The 23856-nt window shown below is 39.5% G+C and overlaps 2 protein-coding genes and 1 long non-coding RNA gene across 5 annotated transcripts in view; 2 read left to right on the forward strand and 1 right to left on the reverse strand.

Moving 5' to 3' along the window:
- The window catches only part of uxs1 (UDP-glucuronate decarboxylase 1), a 25592-nt gene extending 13276 nt beyond the window's left edge, over window positions 1-12316 (forward strand). Inside the window, exons 9-15 of the mRNA XM_017410328.3 lie at window positions 1635-1756; window positions 7035-7154; window positions 7771-7814; window positions 10077-10137; window positions 10238-10295; window positions 10557-10660; window positions 11340-12316. Of these exons, the coding sequence (XP_017265817.1) occupies window positions 1635-1756; window positions 7035-7154; window positions 7771-7814; window positions 10077-10137; window positions 10238-10295; window positions 10557-10660; window positions 11340-11471 (641 nt within the window). The 3' untranslated portion in view covers window positions 11472-12316. The remainder of the gene's footprint in view (window positions 1-1634; window positions 1757-7034; window positions 7155-7770; window positions 7815-10076; window positions 10138-10237; window positions 10296-10556; window positions 10661-11339) is intronic.
- ecrg4a (ECRG4 augurin precursor a) lies at window positions 12206-16892 on the reverse strand. Of its 2 annotated transcripts, XM_017410329.3 has the most exons (4): window positions 16737-16892; window positions 13350-13397; window positions 13072-13241; window positions 12206-12566 (listed from the first exon to the last, which is right to left on the reverse strand). In XM_017410329.3, the coding sequence occupies exons 1-4, from the start codon at window positions 16804-16806 to the stop codon at window positions 12417-12419; spliced, it is 438 nt and encodes a 145-aa protein (XP_017265818.1). In that variant the 5' UTR covers window positions 16807-16892; the 3' UTR covers window positions 12206-12416. The 2 variants fall into 2 exon arrangements, with proteins under 2 accessions (XP_017265818.1, XP_017265819.1); XM_017410330.3 differs by lacking the exon at window positions 13350-13397.
- Window positions 13393-23856, forward strand: part of LOC112450326 — a 15902-nt gene continuing 5438 nt past the window's right edge. Inside the window, exons 1-4 of one of the 2 annotated variants that reach the window (XR_005233279.1) lie at window positions 13393-13947; window positions 17422-17534; window positions 20397-20476; window positions 20578-20631. This is a non-coding gene — a long non-coding RNA (uncharacterized LOC112450326). Of the gene's footprint in view, window positions 13948-16891; window positions 17076-17421; window positions 17535-20396; window positions 20477-20577; window positions 20632-23856 lie in introns of those variants that run through there. The other variant, XR_003038899.2, reaches the window with a different exon arrangement.

Below are 23856 nucleotides of genomic sequence, written 5' to 3' on the forward strand. Positions count from 1 at the left end.
GTTGGAAAAAAAAACCCTCATAATTGGACTTGCATGGTTAAACCTTGGTAAATGGTGTTTAGGCCTAAAGATTATTGTTCTTTAAAGGCAACTTCCAAAGTCTTACAGTTGCCTCTAATTCTACCAGCATTTTATATGGATAAAACAACTGATTTCACAACCAGCTGTTAATCTGATTATAGTGGTAGCTATAGCAAATAGCACCAACGTCTATAATTCTAGTTTAAAATCTCATGGCTTTGTCCAAGATTATTTGAAATCAAGAATCTGACACGGATCCTGTAATCTGTAACCGGATGGATAAAAGCTGCTGCCCGCTTAGTCTTTTCTGCCTGAACCCCGTCTGGCTCCTCTGTTCAGGCCACACCATTACCAGTTTTTGCTTGGGAAGAAAAAGTAGATGTGTGGCGTGACAACATGAAAAAGCTAAACGGAGTCTCACAGTTAATATGTGAAAGTCGGCAGCCCTGTCAGCCGCCCCCTTACACCTAAAAAAACTGTCTGACTCCGCTCTCCACGATCGGCCCGTTTTCACAGCTCACATTAGCTGGACAAGCAGACAAAATGTAACACTAACTGGCAACATTACAGATTTTTTTTTTTTAGCCAAGCAGATTAATTTGACAAACACTTTTTTTCTGGAGGTTATAGCAGTTCAGTTAATGGTCTTTTATAACCTTTGTAAACATTTATAAGTAGACAGATGGTGATTAAGAGCCTAAACAAGCTGCTAAGAATTAGGATAAGAGTGGATTTTTTAAATATTTATCAAATTTCCATTAATTTAAGACTATTTTTCCTTTCTTCTTTTTGAAAAAACACCAGATTTAAAAAAAAAAGTGAAAATGTTCAACTCTGAAAGAATTCAGTTAGATCAAAAAACAAATGTAAAATACAAAATATCTTTTATTTATTGAACTCAGATCAGTCAATATGTTTTGCCTTTGTTCATTTTGTTGTTTGATTTATTTATTTATTTATTTATTTTTTGACAAACAAAATATACTCTTAAAAAAAAAAAAAGTATAGGATGGTGGAGAGCACTTCCTTTGTGTTTTATGACACCCAGAGTTCAGGTGAATGCTGAATCCTTTAGATCTATTACCTAAAATCTGTGTTAAACACTTATCGGTGCTGTTTAAGGTACGAGTACATGTGCATAAATAATCATTTTTAAACTGTCAAGATTATTTTCTTTCCGGTGAAATTAAGACCCGTTACTGATTAAAACGCCACCTATTTGGTTTTACTTTGTCATGTTGGTTTTTGTGCATCAGTGTTGTTAAAGAACAGCTTCACACTGTTAAAATTATTTGTTTGTTGAGGTTCATTCAGCACAATATATTTTACACGCTTGTATATATATATAAGCGTGCCATGTTAACACAGAGCTTCAGCGATAGCGGTGAAGTATATTTCTCTCATTAGTGTTGCAGGAACTTGTTTTATGTAATGTGCCATCTGAGACATTTTTTAACTTATCTGCTGACACCTTATATGCCATCTGATTTTCTATTTTTTATTTGTGGAAATATTAACGTGTCGTGTGGAAATAAGCAAGATGAACAAGTTTGTATTTACGTATTGAATTGTTCTCATAGTCCGAATGCCGATCTCATGAATGCTTGTTTCAGATCCAGAGGTGCATCCTCAAAATGAGGACTACTGGGGCCATGTGAACCCAATCGGTCCTCGAGCGTGCTACGATGAGGGGAAGCGTGTGGCAGAGACCATGTGTTACGCCTACATGAAACAGGTGGAGTCTTTATTTATTCATTTTATGCTCCCATCCAAACCCAATCACTTTTGCATGCTATTAATAATGTATGTTTTCTCCACTTTGACTTTTACGAACAGTTTTTAAGTCGAAATTATAATACACAACGACACAACTTCTCATCTTGAATTAAATTAAATGTACAAAGAGGAAGAAAAGTGGGGGAAAAAGACAGCCATATATCTAAAGAAATATATCTATGCATACACATGCATATGCATGTATAAATAAATAAGAGAAATACAAAACAAAACAAAATAAACATGCTTTCATTGCCACCACTGAAGATTTAAACCCATTCAGTAAAATCTAAATTATAAGTCTGGTCTATTACCTGTTGTATTATACATTGTACGCTTTTTCTATTTGTTTACAAAAACATTACATCTCACTCTGAGACAGAAAATAGATATTCTCTTACACTTATCTGTCTTTTAATAGCTAACCACTGCTGAACAAAAGGGGCATCACTCTGCTACCATTTTCTTGTTATTGTGTTTTTACATGCCACCAACAGAATTCATGTTCATCATTATTATTATTTGTATGGTTCCTTTTATCTCCATGGTACACCTTGCCTCATTTAGGTGTTGCATATGGCTTTAATTGTAGAGTGAACGCTTGATCAGAAAGGCAGTAATTTATGACACCTCCCCAATTATGTGTGTGTTTTCCCTCTGTATCTCCTCCTCCCTGCCAACAGAGGTGTTGTAATGCGGTCTGCTTGGACTTGATTTTAGGTGTGATAAAATAACAAATTAGGTTTTCCCATGCAAATTCCCTCCAAGCTCTCGAGTTTGTCACACATTCATAATGTATGTTTTGATGCTAGAGGGGATTTTATTCATTTTTTAAAATTATTTTTTAACCGTTTTAGAACCGCTTCAGATGTGGTTGGATCTTGGAGGCTTTATTGAATATAATGAAAGATCACAAACAGCGCACCCTTTTTTTTTTTTTTTTCAAAACAGATGAGGGGAGAATAATTACCACCACTGCTTAGTTCAACAAAAGGACAGTGTAGTTCTGATGAATCTGTTGACATCTGTGGAGATATAAACAGTTTTCAGTAAAGCTCATGTGATGATGACATGACTGACGGCAGCCTTTAATGATCTGATACCATCGTCTCCTTTTGCCTTTCCTTCAGGCAGGTGATATTTATTTATCTGCCTCGTGTCTTGCTCTTCCTCAGCTGCTCATTATTTTTTTCACACTTGCAGGGACAACTCTCAGTCATGGCTGCCTTTAAAATAAATAAATAAATAAATAAAAAAAATCCAGCTGTCAGTCAGTTGTGTAGAAGGACACAGACATCACACATTTCATCTACTGTCTCGCAATATGATCACATTTCATTAACATTTAAAAAGTGACGAGTGTCGGGTTATGCAAGAGAAGAAAATACATGACTTTCACATTTCTTTGTGTTGATGGGAAACTATTAATGCATGAAACGATGACTACAGCTTACCTACAAGCTTGCATTAAGCTTTTTAGTAACATTTCCAGTGAAGTGAATTCACATTTTCATGTGAAGTGAAATACACATAGTATTATGTCTACAATCATTACTTATTTTGTTTACAGTCATAATTGAGATTAGTAATCTTCTTTTTCCTTCGGCTGATCCATTTCAGGGGTCACCACAGTGAGTCATCCCCCATCTAACTCTGTCTTCTGCGTCCTCTGTCCTGACTCCAACTCCCTCCATGTCCTCTCTAACTCCATCTATATGTCTCCTCTTTGTCCTTTTCCTTCTCCCTGCCATCTCTCCTCCACTGGTGTCATCAGGTCCAGCTGCCTTCCCCTTCTTCATCATCCTCAATGTTGTCCGAACTTCATCCTCACTAATCTTTTCCACTTCCTGGTCCACAGTTTCTGTGACCTCTACTCTTCTTTCCCTTCCATTCTCTTCATTCATTAGCTCCTCAAAGTACTCCTTCCATCTTCCCATCACACTCTCCTCTCTTGTTAGAACATTACCGTTTCCATTTTTAACAAGCCTAACCCGCTGCACATCCTTTCCAGCCTGATCCGTCCGTCTTCCCTGTCGATACAAGTCCTTCTCTCCATCCTTAGTGTCCAGCCTCTTGTCCAACTCATCATATGCCCCCTTTTCTGTTTTTGTTACCGCTTCCTTTGCCCTATATTGTAAATCAGTTCCATTAGCACACATCAGTGTTTTTATTTTTTTTGTTTAACTTCTATTTCTTCCCAAAAAGTTGAAAAATGGCAATGTATTTCATTTGGTTCTATATGTATAAAAGATAGAGTGAGTGGCCAGTTGTATGGTTGTTTAAATTTGTCTTTTTATATATATTTTTGTGATTTAGTTTGATGTAGTTTGTAGTCATCTAGGCATCAGATGATTGTTTTCTCGTCACAGTCATCAGACATTAAGGCTGAACTTTATGAACCCTCTTCCAGATAGAGGTTTTTATCCAAATCAGACAAAAGAAATAAATATGTCAAAGGGTATTGTACATCAGCGTTAGTATTTGTCAGCTTGCCCTTTTTAAAGCTTGAAAATGGTTAAATAAATAGCTTAGGCTAAACTTAATATCAGCTAAAGGCAGTAATGGCTCACATGCTAATCTACAGATAAAACCTAAAAATATATGAGCAGCTGGAGAACTTAAATCTTGATGGAATCGGTGTCATTTAAAATGGTACGATTAACTTACAAACTATATTCAGTCAGTGAAAACTGTTATCACCTAATGACAAAATGGCATAGTGGTATATCTACCATTTTCCTGTTTGAATATAATATTAAAGTATCATTATAATGTTATGTACTGCATATACAATGCATGCAAGACCCTGAGGGCTTAGGAGCAATTTTGTAATCAGTTGGGCATTGCCTGGAAATCCTCTATTGACAAGTAACGGTAAATTCACATTATCTAAAATCATCACAGAACCTTTCACCATAAATCAGTTGCAAATTGTAACATTAAAGAAGATCTGATCAGCAAATAATGAGCAGATTTTCCATGAACATAGGTCTCTCCTCCTGAGACCTTTTCGTCATCGTGTTCGTATTGTGTCCTTGGATCCTCACCATAATGAATACATTTACAGTTCAAGTCTGGAGAATTTTAGGTTTCAAGAGAAAAATCTACATAATTTTCATGTTTCATTCATGCTTATCACGGAACATGTTTCCACTTTGCATCCAAAGTGGCACGTTATGATGCATGAGGTTGACTTTAAGACCGTGGGTTTGAAAAAAGGGAGTGTTTACAACTTTTGTGAGTATCCATGGTGTAAAGGGCCTCGTTGATATATTGCTTTTTGGTATGTGGGAGGTTGTCAGGTGTTCTTTAAAACATCCTGCTTGGGTCAGTTTGCATTTCTGATCGACTCTTACCTACTGTATTTTCTTTATTAATCCATGAAATATTCCTTTACCTGATTAGGCTCGACACTGTAAAGAATAGTCTTAGTTTGCAGAGATCATGTTATTAGGCCCTGTCTATGCTTCTATAGATGTGTTTATAAACAGATCATTCATGAAAAAAGTTCTGTCTTCATTATTCTAATAAAAATACTGAAATATCCACACATCGCCACTAGGTGGCAAGCTTGTCCACATTACTGACATGAAATAAAACATTCTTAGCTTGGCTAATTTTTGTTTTTCTCCCTAAAACGTGCTTTTTATTTCATACAGCACACAATCAAAAGTTAATAATGATAGAATCAGAATAAAGTGAGACAGATGTAAAAATAAATAAATAAATAAATAAAAAGTTTTTAAATTGCTTAATTATTGTGGTTTCTAGCACACAAGGCTGCCAAGTCTCTGTATCTTAAGTCTGCATGGATCCACCAAGGATTCACCATGGAGTTTTTAACAATCTCCTTGTTTTTTTCTTCTAATCTACGTTTTTTTTTTCAGTAACTTAGTTTGCGTTCGGACGAGAAGTGCAAACGCAGCAGAAAATCTCTATTTCAAAAACAAAAAGTAAATATATCTGAAGAGTTGTGTAGATGGAGACTTAATTAGGAAGAAAATTACACTGTTTAAAAAAAGCACAGCTGTCTCAAGTGACTAATCAAAATCTGCCCTCGGTCGTATTTTTTATGGCAGCATGCCAGCTTATTTTTGGCAAGGTTGTTGTTTGCACATAGAGAACTTGAAGAAGAGCGCCTACAAGCTCACAGGGACTTCCAGAACTTCTCGACAAAAACAAACAAAGTTTTATCTGGAGGGGAAGAAATGTCCAGTTCTAGGATTAAAGTTTTGCTGCGTAAACATGTTGAATGAATCATAACTTAACTCCAGTCCTCCCTTTATTCATGCTCACAATGTAGGGTTGAAAATGTGTAAAAAATATGAAACATTAATTAAAAGTTAGACTCATTTCTGGGACAAAAATCATTGAGAAGGGCTTTACTTTTTCCTCATGCTTACTATGTTTTAATAACTAAAAGCTCAAATTTATTGTATGTTAAGGAGCTTAAAGTGGCACATTTGTAGTGCAGGATGCTGTAGACATCAGAGGATTAATAACTAATTAATTATTATTAATGTTACTAATATTTAATATTAAACTAAGGCTAAGTAACTGTTGTTATCCCTGTACTGGTTTAAGCGAATGGCTGAAATAAAACAAACTAAAATGTCAGAAGGTTAATTCTTCTTTTAAGAAACTGGTATTAAAAAAGGAAACATCAGAAAAGAATATTTTGATGTTCTATTACAGTGATCACTGGAGATGCAGTTCTGGTACATTTTTATGTGATTTTTGTGCACAAAATAAATCTAAAGTCAGCTCTTCATCTTGGCAGCAACATGCTGACTGAAGGAGACTCGATGCCTCCTGAAAACACCGAAGCTTGTCTGAAAAGATCATTTGTGAATTTTTTAAAAGGTCTGTTTTTCATCTTGATGCTTATTTTTTTTTCTTTTCTGGCTCATTCTTAAAAATCGATACACGACCCGTTGGTTTCTCTCTCCTTGCTGTTTTTCAGCTCCTTGACACACAGCTGAGTTATTATTCTCACTAACTGAGAAATTTAGGTAGCAACACTAAAATATCTCCTTCAGTGTGAGTGGTGTCATTCTGCAAACCAACAGGAACACCATTGACAGCCATGTGTCTTTCCTGCTTTTACATTACAAGTAATCAAGAACGTTTTTAGTAAAGTACTATTTACTTGAATTAGTTTTTATTTAAGGTTTTTGGCACCAGAAGCTTGTTTTTTCCTTTCCGTGGGACTTACGAGCGTCATTCTCCACTTGCAGGAAGGCGTGGAGGTGAGGGTGGCGAGAATCTTCAACACGTTTGGTTCCCGGATGCACATGAACGATGGACGTGTTGTCAGTAACTTCATCCTTCAGGCTCTACAAGGAGAACCTCTCACCGTAAGTATTTTAAACCTAAAGTTCTCTGTTTTTTGTTTTTTTTTCCCCGCATGTTTGAGACACATCAAAGACTCGTCGATTGGTCCAAATTGCTGATATTGGGTTGCCTCTTGAATTTGATAGTAGAGCTTATAAAAATTCCGGTCATCCGGAAGCTCGGTCATCCGGGAGGGACTCAGAGTAGAGCCGCTGCTCCTCCACGTCGAGAGGAGCCAGTTGAGGTGGCTCGGGCATCTGGTGAGGATGCCTCCTGGACGCCTCCCTGGTGAGGTGTTCTGGGCATGTCCCACCGGGAGGAGGCCCAGAGGAAGACCCAGGACACGCTGGAGGGACTATGTTTCTCGGCTGGCCTGGGAACGCCTTGGGATTCCCCCGGAGGAGCTGGCCCAAGTGGCTGGGGAGGGGGAAGTCTGGGTCTCCCTGCTTAGGCTGCTGCCCCCGCGACCCGACCCCGGATAAGAGGAAGAAGATGGATGGATGGATGGATGGAGCTTATAAAAATTGTTGTTCTCCTTAGTCAGTCCTCTCTACTCAGACCTTCAAACAGGCTGTTATTTTCTGAAAAATAATGCATCTTTTAAGACATGGTGAAAATAATCCATCTGCTGTTCTTTAGGTGTACGGTGCTGGTTCCCAAACTCGAGCCTTCCAGTACGTAAGGTAAGTCGTAAACCTGTTTGTATTCACCAAATTTATTTATTTATTGGTGTTTTTTTACTGGAGGGTGATATCTTATAATTGGCCTAAGGCAGGCGGAAAGTCCTTTAAGTTGGACTCTGAAATATCAGGCATTTCCAGGTTCAAACAGCAGCTATCAGGTTGTTTTTCGATGACACTGATTCGTTTCGGTTTGACCGAGAGAAATCAGAGAAACGAAGCATTTGAAGTTCTCCCATCTCATTAAGCCGCGTACCCGTTCCCCCGTGCGGGATTAGTTTTTTGTAAATAATTCTTGGGTGAAGCTTTCCCTGAGGGCAACTCTCAAAAAGTCACGATTTCTTCAACTGCCGACGCATTGAAACACTCAGATCTAACACCAACCTGACAAAAAAAGAAAAAATAACATGTTGTCTTTTTGATCTAAAAGAATATTCAGCAAAACAAAACATCAGATTCACTAAAACTTCAGTATTTTTTTTGCCGTCAAGGTTAGTTTATTGTTAGTTCTAAAAGCAGTTTTGTTGAACTGATGGAATAAAACCTTAGAAGTGCATGGAGATATTTAAATTTCTGTCACAGTTTTGGATACGTTTGTAAGTCCTGCTGTGTGTGGAATAAGAAAACGGCTGCTTTGTTCATGCAGTGCTAGTTGTCCGTGCCTCAAATAGTAACTGTATTTACAGCTTTTCCTCCTTTTTGCATTAAGACCGTGCCATTCTGGAAGGTTAAACCTACCTGATTTATCATTCTAAATATTGAGCACGGTCTTAGATTTCAGTTCCGTGTTTGGCCTTCCCCATTCAAGCCGTCAGTGAAGATCTTTGTTTTTTGTTGTTGGCTCTATTGGTGCAATGTACACTCGGCCTTAACATTTTCTCTCCGGCCTCCTCCCCTATTGATCAAAGCTTATTCAGCTTTCAGAGTGAAACATCTACTGAGGAACATCATAATAATCCCTTTGGTGTCAAAACAGCCTCCATTCTTTGTGATCTGCTTTGAAAATCTGAACTGACTGCATCACCAGAAGTTACTATATATATATATATATATACATATATATATTCCAATATTCTCTTAAGAATAAATTAGTGTTGCACGACAGACTGAATCTGTTCTGCAGTGAAATTTAGGCTGCTAAGATTCTCCGAGCCTCCAAGGTCAAGTGTACATGTTTTTTTTTTTTCTCTGAGCTTCAGTTTCTAGTTTTAATTGTTCCCTGTGAGGGGTGAGAAGATGTGGTCGTATTGGGCTGATTAGAGGAAAAAGTGCAGAACTTGAGACTTTTATATGGATGCCAATCTTATTTTTGTGGCTCAATAATTTATGGGAACCACTCTTTCTTGTTACTGCTAAAATTTAGAAGAAGCACTTTTGGCTGTCTGCCCATCCTGCAATTTGTCGGAAATACTATATTTCTGGGAGATACCCAAAAGGCAAAAAGAGAGCATTTCAGTCAGTTTTATATAAATAAAATCTGACCCCACACTCTGTTGCTTTTGCAGAAAGAGATTATTTAAACCAGAACACATTTTTCAAGACTTCTTAAAGTTATGGTTCAGATCTTTTGAAGTTGGCTCTCATAAAAAGGTTATGAACCAATAACAACTGACCTATTTTGATCTAATTTTGGAAAGATAGAGTTTAATTCTCATCAGACAGCCAGTTTAAGCGGATTGCTGCCATCTTAACACGACTCAAATACAAAATAAATTCTTGGTGGTTCATGCAGCTCCTGTTCTATAAATGTTATCTTTGCTGTAAGGTTTTCATCAGATGCTCATTTAGATTAATTCTGTGGTTATTTGCAGCACAGATAGTGGCGGCAGCAGCTAGCTGTAGCGCTCCTCACACACCCAGCAGGAAATATCATACCTCTGTTAAAATAACCGTGGGATGTGAAGCGTTATAAAATAGCATTAGCGTGAACGGCTGTGTGATTTTTGAGGTCGAAGCGGTGACATTAAATATTCCCCCGGCTTCGACGGTGAGAGCCAATCACAGCTGGCGGATTAGTCAGACGTTTAAATGCACACATCATGGTCATGACTGTCCTCGTTGAAGGAATTCATTCTTTGTTGATGAAAAGAAACCGCTCCATTGACGCTGACTTGTCACAGCCTTGAAAGGTTTTTTTTTTTTTTGTTTGTTTTGTTTTGATAAGGAAATACTGAAACTACTGTTTTAGAGTCATAATAAATTTTAATAAGTTTTGAGAAATCTCTGCACGTCGAGTCCTTGATAGGAAAACGTTTTGTTTTTCAGTGACCTGGTGAACGGCCTCGTGTTGCTGATGAACAGTAACATCAGCAGTCCGGTCAATCTGGTGAGTTCATGGTACTCTGTGCTGTCCGGCAAACTGACAGACCAATTAAAAGTGTTTGTTGTTCACACTGATGTAATGAAAGTAAATGCTTGGGTTGCAGGGGAACCCAGAAGAACACACCATACTGGAGTTTGCCCGCCTCATCAAAAGTCTTGTTGGTAAGGCGGCGTGTTTATCTCTGACTTTCAGAGCTTCACAGACGAAACAGGCACTGGATGTGCTCACAGGATTCAATTACCTGAGTTCAGTTTGGTCTCTCCTGCTTTCTTGGAGAAATTCCTGCGTGATAAATCACATTTTTAGCCTTAGAAATTCTTTCAGAAGCTTTATGTTAGTGTCAGGAAACGCAGCAAAGCTGAGCATACAGAAGACTCTAACAGATGGAGTGTAGGGAGTCATATCGGTACGATCTCTTGTAGGGAGCCAAAGCCAGATCCAGTTTCTGTCAGAAGCCCAGGACGATCCCCAGAGGAGAAGACCTGACATCCGAAAGGCCAAGATGATGCTCGGCTGGGAGCCAGTGGTATGTGATGCACAGCGGTCAGCTGGAGGAGTCTGAATGCTTCACGTTTCATCTGCACTTGTAACATTTCAGTGTAAAAACAACGAAGCCTAAAAGCTCAAATACTGAAGGATTTGAGGCTTTTAGTTGGCAAAACTAGACTGTTTTTTCAAGTTCTTACAGCTTAATTTATATATAAAGATATAACTGCAAAAACCAAAGTTTACAATGGAATTACATTTTTACTTTATTTAAAAACAACATTGATATTTCGGTATTTTTAAAGCAAAATCTTATAAAAATAAAAGTAGATCCTGTGCATATTTTTGATGACAGTTAAAAATGTCATTCTTTTTTAGTTTCCTAATGTTACATTAAAAATAAAGTACTCAGAAGAGATGACCTTATCAGAAATTATCACACAACGTATTATTTTTAGTCCAAATATGGACTTTTCTATAATTGTAGACATAAATGAAATTAATATTATGCTCCTGTTTTTTAAATATAAGGTTAGCTGTGTGTTTTGCTTTAATGACTGTAGAGGGGAGACATTATCTCTGCTTCATTTCTTATTATCTGGACTAGCTCCTGCCTCAAGTTTGGGCTTTAATAACAGCTTACAGATGATCTCGGACTTGTACGCGTTTGTTAAAGTGGCAGCGTAACGTTGGATGTTTTTGCCTCTTCTGTTAAACAGGTGCCGCTGGAGGAAGGCCTGAACAAAACTATTCAGTACTTCAGCAGAGAGCTGGAGCACCAGGCCAACAACCAGTACATCCCCAAGCCTAAAGCCGCCCGCATGAAGAAAGGCCGACCGAGGCACAACTGAGACGCCGCGACGCCACACTCCACTACAAAACCCAAACATAAGACTCCACGAAGAGCGGCTCTTCGGAGGACGCTGCTGAGTCGTGCACTTTTGGGAACCGTGTACTTCTTGTTTAAAAAGAAACAAAAATCAAAGAGGAAGACGAGTTTTTCTTTCAGCTCTTTTTTTTTATTTTTAAAGCTAGTGTTGCCTTGTGGTGGAGCTGCAGCTGTGTTGTGGTGAGGCCTTTTTTTCATTTTTTGTTTTTTTTACTGAAGCTTGTGCGACTAAATCAAGGAGGCAACGAATTCAAACCTGAAATCCAGCCTTTGTTTTTATGTGCACTCTGTGTTTTTGCATTTTAATGCACCGCAGTGACAAACCTGAGGCAGTTAAAACTGAGCAGCCATGATTTGTGTTTTTTTTAAATCGGTTTTATCTTGTTTCGTGTCCAACGAGCTGCCTTGGTTTGTTGCTTTCCACTGGACGTTCTGTTGTCTCATCAGTGACTCCCGGCCCTCCAACGGCCGCAGAGCACAGCAGGCTTCGGACAAATCATCTAAGACATAAATATGGTTCTCAAAGCCATTCTGTTTGTGAAACGTCACGTGAGGATGTTCGCTATTCTATTGATGTGAAAATGCTATTTTAATAAAATATTTCTAATAGTTTGTGAATGAAATTGACGGTGAATGTAGTACTTCTGAGTTTATTGGTGGATGTGTAGGCATTACGTTATTTTCAGAGACCAGGCGTAGGTTTAAAGTTGATTTAATTAGTTCAGTTTCAGATAGACAGGACTTCACACATGTGGGTGTAATCAGGATGAATAAGATGGAACATGAAGGGTTTGTCAGGTGTAAAAAGAGAAGAAAAAATAGAAAACTATCACATTGCATTACTTAGTAAGTCAATTTAATTTCTTCCAGAGTGATGGCAACATACTGAGTGTGTGTGACTTTGGAGTTAATAATAGTCGTAGTTGACGTTCGCTCCGTGTCTGTAAGAAGAGGAGTCACGAGGGCCAATGGGGGCGTTTTCATCGTAGTGATGCTGCCGTCCCGGGTCGTTGGCGCGCGCGTGGTCCATCCAGTACTGCAGGTCGGCCTCCAGCCTCTGGAGAGGAGAGAACGCCACAGACATCTGGTTGAAAGAAAACCCGGCAGCAGATAAGACTGACAGCAGGCGCGGCGCCGACTGACGGACTCGGATGAAAGCCCCGACGTTGAAAAGGCCAAATCCTTTGACAGCTTTGGCCTTTTAAGGAAGCAGCAATTAAATGGCATATGCACAAGGTGTCGTGCAGAATAATGCGGGAGAAATGCAGCCGGAACATGCTGTCAGATGTTAGAAGATGCAGGAGGAGGATAATTTCTGCTTCCTTCTCTTAGCCATCTTTATCTCCTCCTTTCTGTCCCCAGTGACTGTATGACAGAAGAAGTTCATATCTGTTCACCCAAATAACCTTTTTAGATATAAAAGTGCCGTTTGAAGAGCGTCGTTTAAATGCCAGAGCAGATTTTTGTTTATTCTACACTTATGGTGATGCAGGGCAAATTAAATTCTCTGGTTAAATGTTTTTTTTTTTCCCCTGAGCTCTCCAGGAACAGGCACAACTCACCGCCTCATCATATCCCATGGACATGAACTGCATGATCCACTGCTGGACGTCGGGTCTGCTGCGATCCCAAAGGTTCCTCTTGGTTCTGCTCAGCTTTGCCAGGAATTCCTGGGCCTTGGAAGGAGGAATGGTGACGGCAGACTTTGATGGGACCTTACCAGCTTCCGCCGCTGGATGGAAAGAGTTAACCAACGATGCAAAATGTCACAAGGCTGCACCTGAAAGCAGCTTTTAAAGGAACGATTTTACTGTAACAAGTGTCATTTTAGTGGCGTTACCATCTCTTTTCTTTAGGATATTGAGCAAATGGCTGTCACTGGACACATCTGTATGGGTGAGTCAAAAGAAACCATGAGTTCAACGCTGTTCTTCTTAAAGGGATAGTTCAGATGGTTTTAAAATGGGACTCTGTGGAAAGGTTATGAGCAATGAATATCTTACCTGTTGGGCATCTCTTTGAACGACCTTAGCTTAGACGAAACAGTTTAATTCTGACCAGACTGATGAGCTAAGAGTGAGTTTGAGCGAAACCAAGACTAAAGTGGATTGTTTCCATTTTAATTTCAATTTACCAAAGAAAATTAGTGGTATGTGCAAAAACTATTTTTTCGTTGTACAGTTGTTCTGTCAATAAGATGATAATAATCCTGCTGAAAGTGTTCAAGGTGCACCAGAAGTGCTACAGCTGCTGCTGCTGCTGCTGCTTTTCGCTTTTGCAAATGACCACAGTATATGATGTAATCAGCCATAACCTGACTGAGGTGTAAATGTTTCTGAACTGCATTTTATTGAATCCTCATCACATTTTCATCACATTTTTCAGATTGAAGTTTTAAGCTGATCCACTGAGGTCATTCAAAGAGCTATCTGCAACAGGTAAGATGTTATTCGTCTATAACCATTCTAGAAAACCCAGCTGCTTAAGATCTGAATGATCACTTTAAAGGGACCATTCAGATCCATCAGTCAGATTTATTTATTTATTATTTTATTAATTCTTTTTGCCATTCATCAAACCTCCAGTCATACTCTTCTTAAACTGATTGCACTAAAGCTCATTTTTTGCTCATTCTCAGTTCCGCTCAACTTTTTTTGTGCGACGATGTTAGTTTGTGCACAGGTTTAGTGAATTTAGAGCAATAAGGGAGGTTAGAAGAGACGATGCCAGTTCCTGTTTACTCTGTATAGAAAATGTTACTGATGGTTTTTTCCTCCTGCGGTCGTCTCACACTGAGGAGGAATGATATTAGACTGCGTTAAACTCTGCAGGACAAAGTACTTCTTCTCATGAGGATTACCTTTTATTTTTGAACTGCAAACGCTCAGATACGCTCAGAGCTTTTTCTGATTAGTTTTGCTCAATTTAAAACACAAAAAATACAAAAGTAAAGGAAGTGTATAGCTGTATACTTATACATATGCTTCAAAATCAGCTTCATTTTACAATCTGTCTGCTTGTGGAGAAATTGTTCTCTCAGTGTTTTAAAGTTAGAGAGAAAGAACTAAAGATTTTCTCCAGATGACTAATCTGATGATTGAATCCCTGTAAATAAACAAACCCCTTCATTTATTGATGATAATGCATTAATTAGCTTACTAACACCTTCCCTAGTAATAATGACAGAATACAGCTGATAAGGAACTTCAGGACTAAAAACTTGATCAGAATGTGACCTTTTCTTTGATTTGTTCTAGTTTTTTTTTTTTTTTTAAGCCGTGCAGCTTTAGCAACACGACTAAAAAAAAAAAACAACAACGTTGATTCTGTCCAGACTGAACCACTGGACAACCAGTCAGCAGCTGGATTTATTGACTTGGCATTTTCTTTGTGAAGTTTCTATCGATCGGCTTTAAGAGTGAAACGGTGTAGATTTAAAAAAAAAATAAAAATCTTTGCCAAAGTTTTCATTTATCCTGCTCTTCCACTCGCAGATACCCTGCTGCCTTATGACAGATACAAGAACACCACTTAGTTCAAGCTAAAATATCCATGGACCGAATTTGAAAACCTTGATTTACAAAGAAATATTATCACGTTTTATAAAAGCTGTTATTTTCACCATCAGGAGTCAAAATTACTCCCATCCTGTAATTTCTAAAAAGCATTCTGCATGTCTGAGGATCTTTTTCTTTAAACAATCCCAATAAAATATTGTAATTTAATTCCCTGCCTGGGTTCTGGGTGGGATTTGGTTCATGATTCTGTCTGCAGGGATCACTCCGTCTTTGTTATTTTAATTCACTTTTCTCAACCCCTTTGTCAATCTGTTGATCTCTGTGTGTTTAGATACTCAGTATCTTGCCAGTCTTAATTAAATTGATCAGTTGCTCAGTTCTAAAGGATTCTGCAAAGTCTGATTCTACCAAAAAGCCTTTAAAGAGATCTGAGCAAACATTTCCTTCAGTCCTTTGTGTTGTGAAAAATAAGCATTTTATGGTGAAGAGGGGCTTTCAAAGAGCTCCTGCTGTCTGAAGTTTATAACTCAAAAAAGATTGAATCGAATTTGTCAGTGGTGATTTCCCCTCTAGCTGCGTGAAAACCCCCAATATGTTGGACAATTTTATGACTTCTTTTAAAATGAAATGCCATTTGGTGAAGCGTTTAGCCCTAAAAAACTGTCTCCGGAAGAATAAAGCATGAATTTCAGGCTCCGGCGCCAGATCCGTGTCCCCTGAGGGAAGGTACACAGCATATGTTAGTGAAATTCTTCTCTTTATGCTAATATTTTATGAAGAGTCCAGACACGTTAGATCACTTAGCAAAAGCTTCATTTCTGCTCCTGGAATTAAAACACCTAAAGGCAGCATTTAACTTTTAAAACTGGCGCTCATAAAATGAGATTCTTAGAAGAAATCCACTGAAGGCTTAAAGTCGGGTGAGTCAGATGCACGGAGGGGAATGACTGTAACTGTGATTATTTAATTATATCTCTTGTTTTAGCCTCTTTGCACACAACAAATACTATTTATTGACATGACTGGGGTATCAGACCTTTGTTTTTTTTTTTTCCTATTTTGGCTCATAAACCAGAAATTCTGTAAAAAAAGGTGCCGATTTCTGCCCAGCCGCAAGTTTTCAGTCACAGCTCCAAACTCTGCAAACTCCTGAAACTTGAATAAATGTAGATTCCCTCAAACTGCACCACATTGTTTAAAGAAAAAGTAGCTGCAAAATGTAGCACACAGTAAATTATTCACACAGTGAAAAATAATATTCAGATTCTTTTTAAATTTGACTTTACTTGCTCTACAGAAGAATGTGGCTGAAGTCTGTGAGTTCTGCTCCCCACTTTACTTTGCAGACTTTTTACTTTAGTTTAACTTTAACAGAAGTGAATGTAAAAATGTAAATCTTCCTCCAAACTAACGTAAATGGAAAATACATTCAGATAAATTAAAGATTGAGGTGTTTGTGGTTCCAGTAGAAACTAGACAAATGAGCAGGATTAAAATACCTTTTTTAAAAAAAAAACATTTCTATTCCTTTTAATTTAGTTTTTATGCTTTCTAAGAGCATGATTACATCTACAGTTCTGACTTGCTTCCCCCCCACTGAGAAAACCGTCCACCAGAAAAAGTCTTAAACTGGCTCAGGCTGCGAATGTGACTGATGTCGAGGAAAAGAAACAAAACAGAAGCGGAGGGAAAAACCGAGCTGTGCTTACCTCTAAGAGCTGTTAGAGTCAGCAGCACCGCCACCCCCGTTAACTTCAACCAGAGCTGCTGGGATGCCATGTTGGAGCCACTCAGTCAAAGGCTGAAAGTGTGCACAAAAACTGCTCTGAGACCAGAGGAGAAGGTGGGAGGGAGGGAGGGAGGGAGGGAGGGAACCCAGACTTTCCACGTGAAAACTGGCCCGCGGCAGTGGAAGGTCTTCTACCTCTGCCTACAGAAACAAGACCGCGACTCGGAGCTGCTTTTTTTCCCCCTCTTGAAGGAATTTTTGCATCCCAAGTAGTTTTCCGTTCGTACATGCAGCACATAAACAACAGCCAGGATGGGGGGTGAGTTAAAGTTAATCCTTAATGCAATCTGCAGCGTCTGAATCAAGAAGTCTCAAGAAGTGGGCCTTTAGTCACAAATTCTGGGTTGTGTGAAATGACTTTTTTAAAGACTTGTATGAATATTTAAGGACACTCTTCATGCCAGCATTTCCTTCAGTGTTTGTGTAGGAAAATAAAGTATGACTGTGCACAGGAAGTGGCTGCTAATTGACCGTATTATGCCTCCGTGTGGACTCACAAGCCGACGGAAAGTTTTTAGTCTGCTCTGAATGTGAAAAAGCAATGTGAGTTCTTATAAATGTAACTAACCCTTTATGTGTGTATGTGTGTGTGTTTTTCTCCACAGAAATGGGTGCAGGGTGGAAGCAGTGATCATGTCTGCGGACGTAAATCCAGCTGCTCTCATGAAGGATGCAGTGAAGATCAGCCTGCAGGAGCAGGAGGTGAAAGCATCTCCAGGTGACGGTTCTTTGAAGGGATTCTCACATTACCTTGTCAGAAAGGAATTCGCTAAGAGTCAGACGCCCCTCCGGCTGAGTCGCACTTCTGCACCTCCGTTCTGTGAAGCTGTGGAGCGGCAGGGAAACCAGACAAAAGATAATCATCTCGTGTAACTTCCAGAAACGTCTTGCAGTCGAGTGTATATAACGATTGTTCGCACCGTCGACAAGAGGGAAAATGATGATTGCGTGAACATCCGCAGTTCGACCTCATTAGTTCCCGTGAAGCTGCGACGCAAATCTGAAAGTTTCCACATCAGGCTTCTTCTCGCTCCCATGTTCTGATGCAAATAAACCAGGTTGCTCGGTGCAGCAGATGGCCGACAGATGGAGAAACGGCATTTTAGTCTCTAATTGGGAATGAAACTTTAAAGTTAGAAAACACAAGAAAACAGTAACCGCCCTGACTTTTCTACGAGGAAATATTAGAAACAAAAAGCTTCATAAATCCTCCCCAGCTTCTTTAAAAGCAGCAGCAGCCGATTGTTCCTATGATTGGGACTCCCATGTCTCCCGTGTGCTAAAATAAAACCCACCTCCAGCGAGTTTATTGTACTAATGTAGGCTACAAATTTCTAACGTGTCCCTGCTGCTCATGAGGGTTCTTAATGCAATAATACGGGCATCGTGCGCACCGCGACAAATTTACAGTCAAAAAATCAAGTTTTTTTCAGATATTGAAGTTTTTGCATTTTTAGACTCTAGAAAGTTTGCACTAAATAATTTTATGATCCTGCAGGTGTCCTGTCAGCAGATCCTTTAATAAAGGTGGTTTGTTGGCTAAACTTAGGGAGAACTTTTCACTTTCAGTGGGACGACCACACTCTCTGTGAATCAGCATAGTTTTATTTAGTGACTGCTGACAAATGTCCACCAGATGAAACACTAAATACACGTTTAACTCCGAATTTCTCATTTCCCTGGGACCGAGCTCATGTCTGTCAGACAGCAGCAGTGTTTGGTTTGGAGGCAGTTGACTGAGAGCAGACAGAGTGTCAATAAAACTGTCAGAAAAAGGAGAAAAAAAAAACAGAACAAGTGCAAGAATAAGGTCTTCCTCCTGTCAATAATCAGACTTCACCAGTCTGATCTTTAGTAAAACAGAAAATTAGTAGAAAAAACAAACAAACACGTAAAGAATTTCTCAAACTGGGCTTTTAATGAAACACTTTGTGGATTCAGGCACTAATCGCCCACCTTAAGTTTAATTATAGCAGCCCGGGAATGAAAACTCTCGTAGGGCAGAGAGAGACAACAGTTTTTCTGACAGCATGAAGACTTTCAGAGCCACCACACCTCCAGCTGACATTTAGTTTGAACTTCTGTGTGCTCACCGACTCCAGTTCAACAACAAAGTTGTTGTGTTTGTTTTTATGCTCACTAACCCGTGAAATGAGCGTTTCTGCTTTGGAGAGTTCCTGAATAAAGATAAAGCAGAAAGGTAATCCTCTCGAGTGCCGAAGTTGTTTGTTTGGTGTCTTGAAAATTAGAAATCCCAACTTGAAAGGATTAGAAAACTGCATTCCACTTTGCCTCCAAACGCAATTTCCTCCTGTTGCTCCTCCACTCCCACTGTCTCCACCGTCCACCTACCTCTCCTCACACTTCACTTCACAGTTTGTGTTTTGACCCGAAGTGGACTCAACGCTCAGAACCAACCCCCCCCCCGAAAGCTCAAACAAACTCCTCTTTGAAGGACAAAAACTAAAGTGGAAATCAAAACACTGAAACGTTTTATCTTTTAGTGAAAAAGAGTTTTCAAACTAAACTTTGGTTTCATTTCAGTCTAAAGGTGGCTTTGTTCTGTTGTAGGTAGATCTTTATACAGACTAAGGTGCCGTACACACCACTCTGGATATTTTTAAAACTGTATAACTTTTGCTCTTTTAAGCCGGATCTCTGCTAAATGTTTGTCTTGTGTTTGGACCTAGATCGGGGTGTGTTAGGGTTGGGGTGGGGAAAAATTAGCTCAAATTTAGTTTTGTTCTGTTCTTCTCTCTCCATTATCTGTGATTACTGCATTTTCATTGTCCTAATGATTAATATTGTTAATGTTAAGCTGTTAAAACTCAATAAAGAAAGTTGGAATAAAATGGCGTCATCGCTACGCCGTCTGATATGTACTGACTGACACACTTTTAGAGTTTTGAGGCGTCTTGTTTTGGTTTTCTTGAGTTTCTAACTTAGATCTGTTAAGTGCTAAATACTTTTGTCAGCCAGTGTTTCCCTGATCATTTAACTCAGCTCCTCAGCAGCATCTCACCAGTTTTCACCCCTCCTCAGTCTATATATTGTCTTTGTTTCTCCAGTTTAGAACCCCACATGAAGCCAGTTCAGTCCCGTTTTTGTTATATACTTTGTGCTCTTGTAGCCGTTCATTTATCAGAATGTTCAGGAGATGGGTGCTCTGACCTTTTGGTTTTTTTAACTTTTATTTTTTACTCCGTCTAATTTAGTTTCAGCCTCTTCCGCAAAGTCTTTCATCCCTCGCTGCATTTCCACAGAAACTACAGTTTCACTCGTTTGTTGAGCAGAAATGTGAGCTCAGCTTTTCTTTCGTTATGCCCTTTGCTTGGCTCTGTTTTTTAAATGAGCTGTGATTCAAATCAAGTGAAATCAAACAAAATCTCACATTTGCGTCCTTTTGTAGGTGAGAGGTTAATTTTTCTGGGTAAGAGTGGAAAATAAGGGTGAAAGCAAATAAAAAGAAGCATCTCTGACAGTTTTTAACGCCTGCTACCGAGACATTCTGTGCTGACGTTCAACCACAGGCTGCAATATGTTAGCTGACAGTATTTTTTACTTTATTTTGACTCACCAGCTGAGAGGAGGCCTGACGACAGAAGCGAAGCTGCGATCAGAGGTTGAGCAGGGCTCTGCCTGAGAACAGCCCTCATTAAAGTGAGTGAAGTCTTTTTGGGGATCAGCAGGTGTCTCTGTTTCATCTTCAGTCAATTCCCGTGGAAAACGCCACAACTGACAAAATCTCCCCAACATTTCAGGCTCTCGTGTGCAACGCTGAGCTCGAAGGGCCTGGACCCGCTGCACGGCTGCAGGTAGACGAGTTCAAATAGCGGTGATTTATTCAGGCCCGGTCGGCGCAGAGAGGAGTACAGATCGCAAAACTCGGGCAAAGTCTGGAAGCAGAAGGATGATCAAAGTGCTGGAGAAGGCAGGAGAGAGGAAAAGCACAGTATGGGATGGGTTCCTAACTGAGTCCAAGAGGTGTCTAAGTGGCAGCCTTAAAAAGAAAAAAAAAAAACGCTCTGAAAAAGTTGGTTTTGTTGGAATTTGTGTGCAAAACTACAGATTTGACAACTAATTTAATCTATTAAAGCAGATAAAGATGTCTCCGGTTGGGTGTTTTTGTGCCCTTTGCTGTAGAAACTTAAAGTGGAAAAAGGGTGTTTTTCTGCGGGTTGTGTTGGAGGGGTGGTGGGGAGACTTTGGGTATGTGGGAGTCTTGTTCATGAGCGATGGGAGGACAGACCAACACACCAGGGCCTCATCCAGCAGTAATATTAATGACAGCCCTGGTCCACCACGGTGAAGGAGCTGAGCCCAAAGGCAAAGTTCTCGATTTACTGGTTCGTCTACGTTTCTATGAACAAGGTCCTGGGTACGAGCAGGTGGTATGAGTTCCCTCTGTAGGGTGGCTGGCCTCAGCCTCAGGAAGAGCTCAGAGTCTAGCTGAGATGATTCGGGCATCTGATGGTTAAGGCTTGGGTATGGAGCCAGAACCTGCTGGAGGAACTATATTTCCTCTCTGGCCTGAAACGCCCTGGGGCCCCCAGGAGGACAGGTTCTTTTGGGGAAAGGGGTGTCTGGGTTTGCCTCCTGGACCCGACCTCAGTTAAAGGGTGGATGGATGGAAACAGCGACTAGCAAAGTGGTTTTTACAACCGCAGCACTAACAACAAAAACCTTTTGTAAGTCTCATAAAGAAAAGTTGCCTTTTATTCTTTTAAACAAACATTTCAAAACATTTTAATGGTTGGAAGTTCTGATGTGAGAGCTTGCTGTTTTGAACACACCTTTTGTGTTTTGACATATTTTTAAAAAAACAAAAACTTTAGGCTTTGTTCATTGTTTGAGTTTAATCAATTTTAATAATAAAAAAAGAGACTGGCACATGGGGGGGGAAATGCTTTGAAAACAGAACATTCTGCACCTTTCGGAGGCTTTGTGTGTTTTTGTCACAGCATGAAGGATTCAGCACATTATTACCTTTATCTTATAACATCCTAAATATGAGCGTTCGTAGAAAGATGGAGGAAATGTTGAGCACTCATCCATCAGTAAAAGAAGCAGCAGGGAGGAGCTTTTAACGGTTCCTGAAAGGGTGAAAACTTTGTCATTTCCTTTGACTTCTCTCCAGAGGAACCATTATACTGCCAGCTTATTTGAAGAACCCAGTTTGCTGTTTTTTTAATTTTTTACATCCACAAATAGTAGAATCGGTCAGTCATTTTAGGTTTCTGGTCTACTTTATAGTGAGCAATGGCTTCCTCCTGATTTGTTGTGCATTAAGTCTCATTGTGCTGCAGCAGGTGAAATAAGAGCCATCCGTGCCGCTCTCGTCTTCAGTTATTGACTGGCAGCATCCTTCAGGCTGAGCGAAGCACTACTTAAACAGATAAAAGATGGGAGGATTTGCTCAGATAAAAAGGTTGAGGGGAGCATTCAGGGATAAAGTAACACAAGGAGAAAAGATGTTGAATTTTCTGTTCAAGTGACTTCGCACCCAAGACAGAAAAAAGCTCACATTAAGGCTTAATGTATGCTGTTGACATTTTGGACATCTTTTTTTATATATATCTTGGAAGTGTGACTTCCAGTAAAAGCACAACATAATTAACCCTTCGCCTTGGCTGCGGCTTTTTGCCACTAGTTGGTGAATATATATATATATATATATATATATTTACCTATATGTTGTTTGGGAAAACAAACAAATCTTTTTGCTGCACTGGCTCCTCTAAAAGGCCAAATCGATAAAAGATTTGATAGCTGAGAACTTTACAGTTTGCTGTTTCCCTTCAGAAGAGTTGGATAGAAAGGGGGGTAAAAAAATAAAATAAATTTTTGTTTTTCCTCAGTCAGGCAGTGATCTTGAGATGTCTTAATTCTGGTCTTCAGTGTTTGTAATGAACAGCGTTTGAAGCGCTCTTCCAGAATATTGCTTCTTAAGGAGCGCCGCAGATGTGATGTTTGGTTTGAAGGTCCTGAAGCGCACAGGCCAGGAGGAGCTGCATTAGCAGGAAAAGCAAGAGTGGCTTCTGAGAGCAGCCGAAGATCAGTATGAGAGCGGCGAGGCTGTGAGGAGACGTGCAGCAGGTGGGACTGAAGTGTTCGATTACAGAAGAGATGCCGCTCTGAGCCTCCTCGTGTCTGCAGCAGCAGTAATAATCAGGCACGGGCGATGATGATGGTCTGCTTTTCAAGCTCATCATAGCAGAGAATCAGCACTTTTAAAAGTTTTCAGTGGTTTTTAATTATCATTATGAGAAAGAAGAATTCAGCAGTGCCTCTGAATGTGTTTAAATTTGACTTTAGAGACAGAGGAGTTTTGTTTATTTATTTTTTTGATCTGTTTGCAGAATACCTTACAAATCCTAAAACAGATTTTAATGAAACTGTGGATGTTCCTCTACAAATAATTACCTTTCTGGAGTCAAAGTGGCTGCCAATGATAACAGATACCGGATATTTTCCGGACTATAAGGCGCACTTAAAAGTCTTCAGTTTTCTCAAAAAACGACAGTGCGCCTTATAAACCGGTGCACCTTATATATGGAAGAAGTCGTGATGTTTTAGTATGACTTTAGTAAACTACAAAGCCGCACCGCTTGCAGCATTAAGGCTCAGAGTCACAGATATTGAACTAAAGCTTGGTGTGGTAGTGGCTGAGAGTCATGCCAATCACTTACTCTGAGCGCTAACAGGTCCGGCAAAATCCTTGTTTCAACTTTGGCACGCAAGGCAGCGGCGGCTTTTACTGCTGTTTGATTTTATTTATTTTTTTGTTTGTTTAACTCGTAGAGGTTTACACATACAGAACTTTCATTGACACTTGTTTTTTTTTTTTTAAATATGCCTACAGATAAGTTCTGCCTTAACACTGTGATTTGCAGTGACGTGCGGTGAGGTTCATGGTTGGTGAGGCACTGAGAGTCAGATTTACAAATATATAAATCCAAAAGGGTAGCTTATTCAATTGGCTACTGGTTATTTCATATCTCATCAGCGTTCTTCACACACACACTCTCTCTCTCTCTCTC

The sequence above is a fragment of the Kryptolebias marmoratus genome, linkage group LG6 (assembly GCF_001649575.2).
Source record: "Kryptolebias marmoratus isolate JLee-2015 linkage group LG6, ASM164957v2, whole genome shotgun sequence".
NCBI lineage: Eukaryota > Metazoa > Chordata > Actinopteri > Cyprinodontiformes > Rivulidae > Kryptolebias > Kryptolebias marmoratus.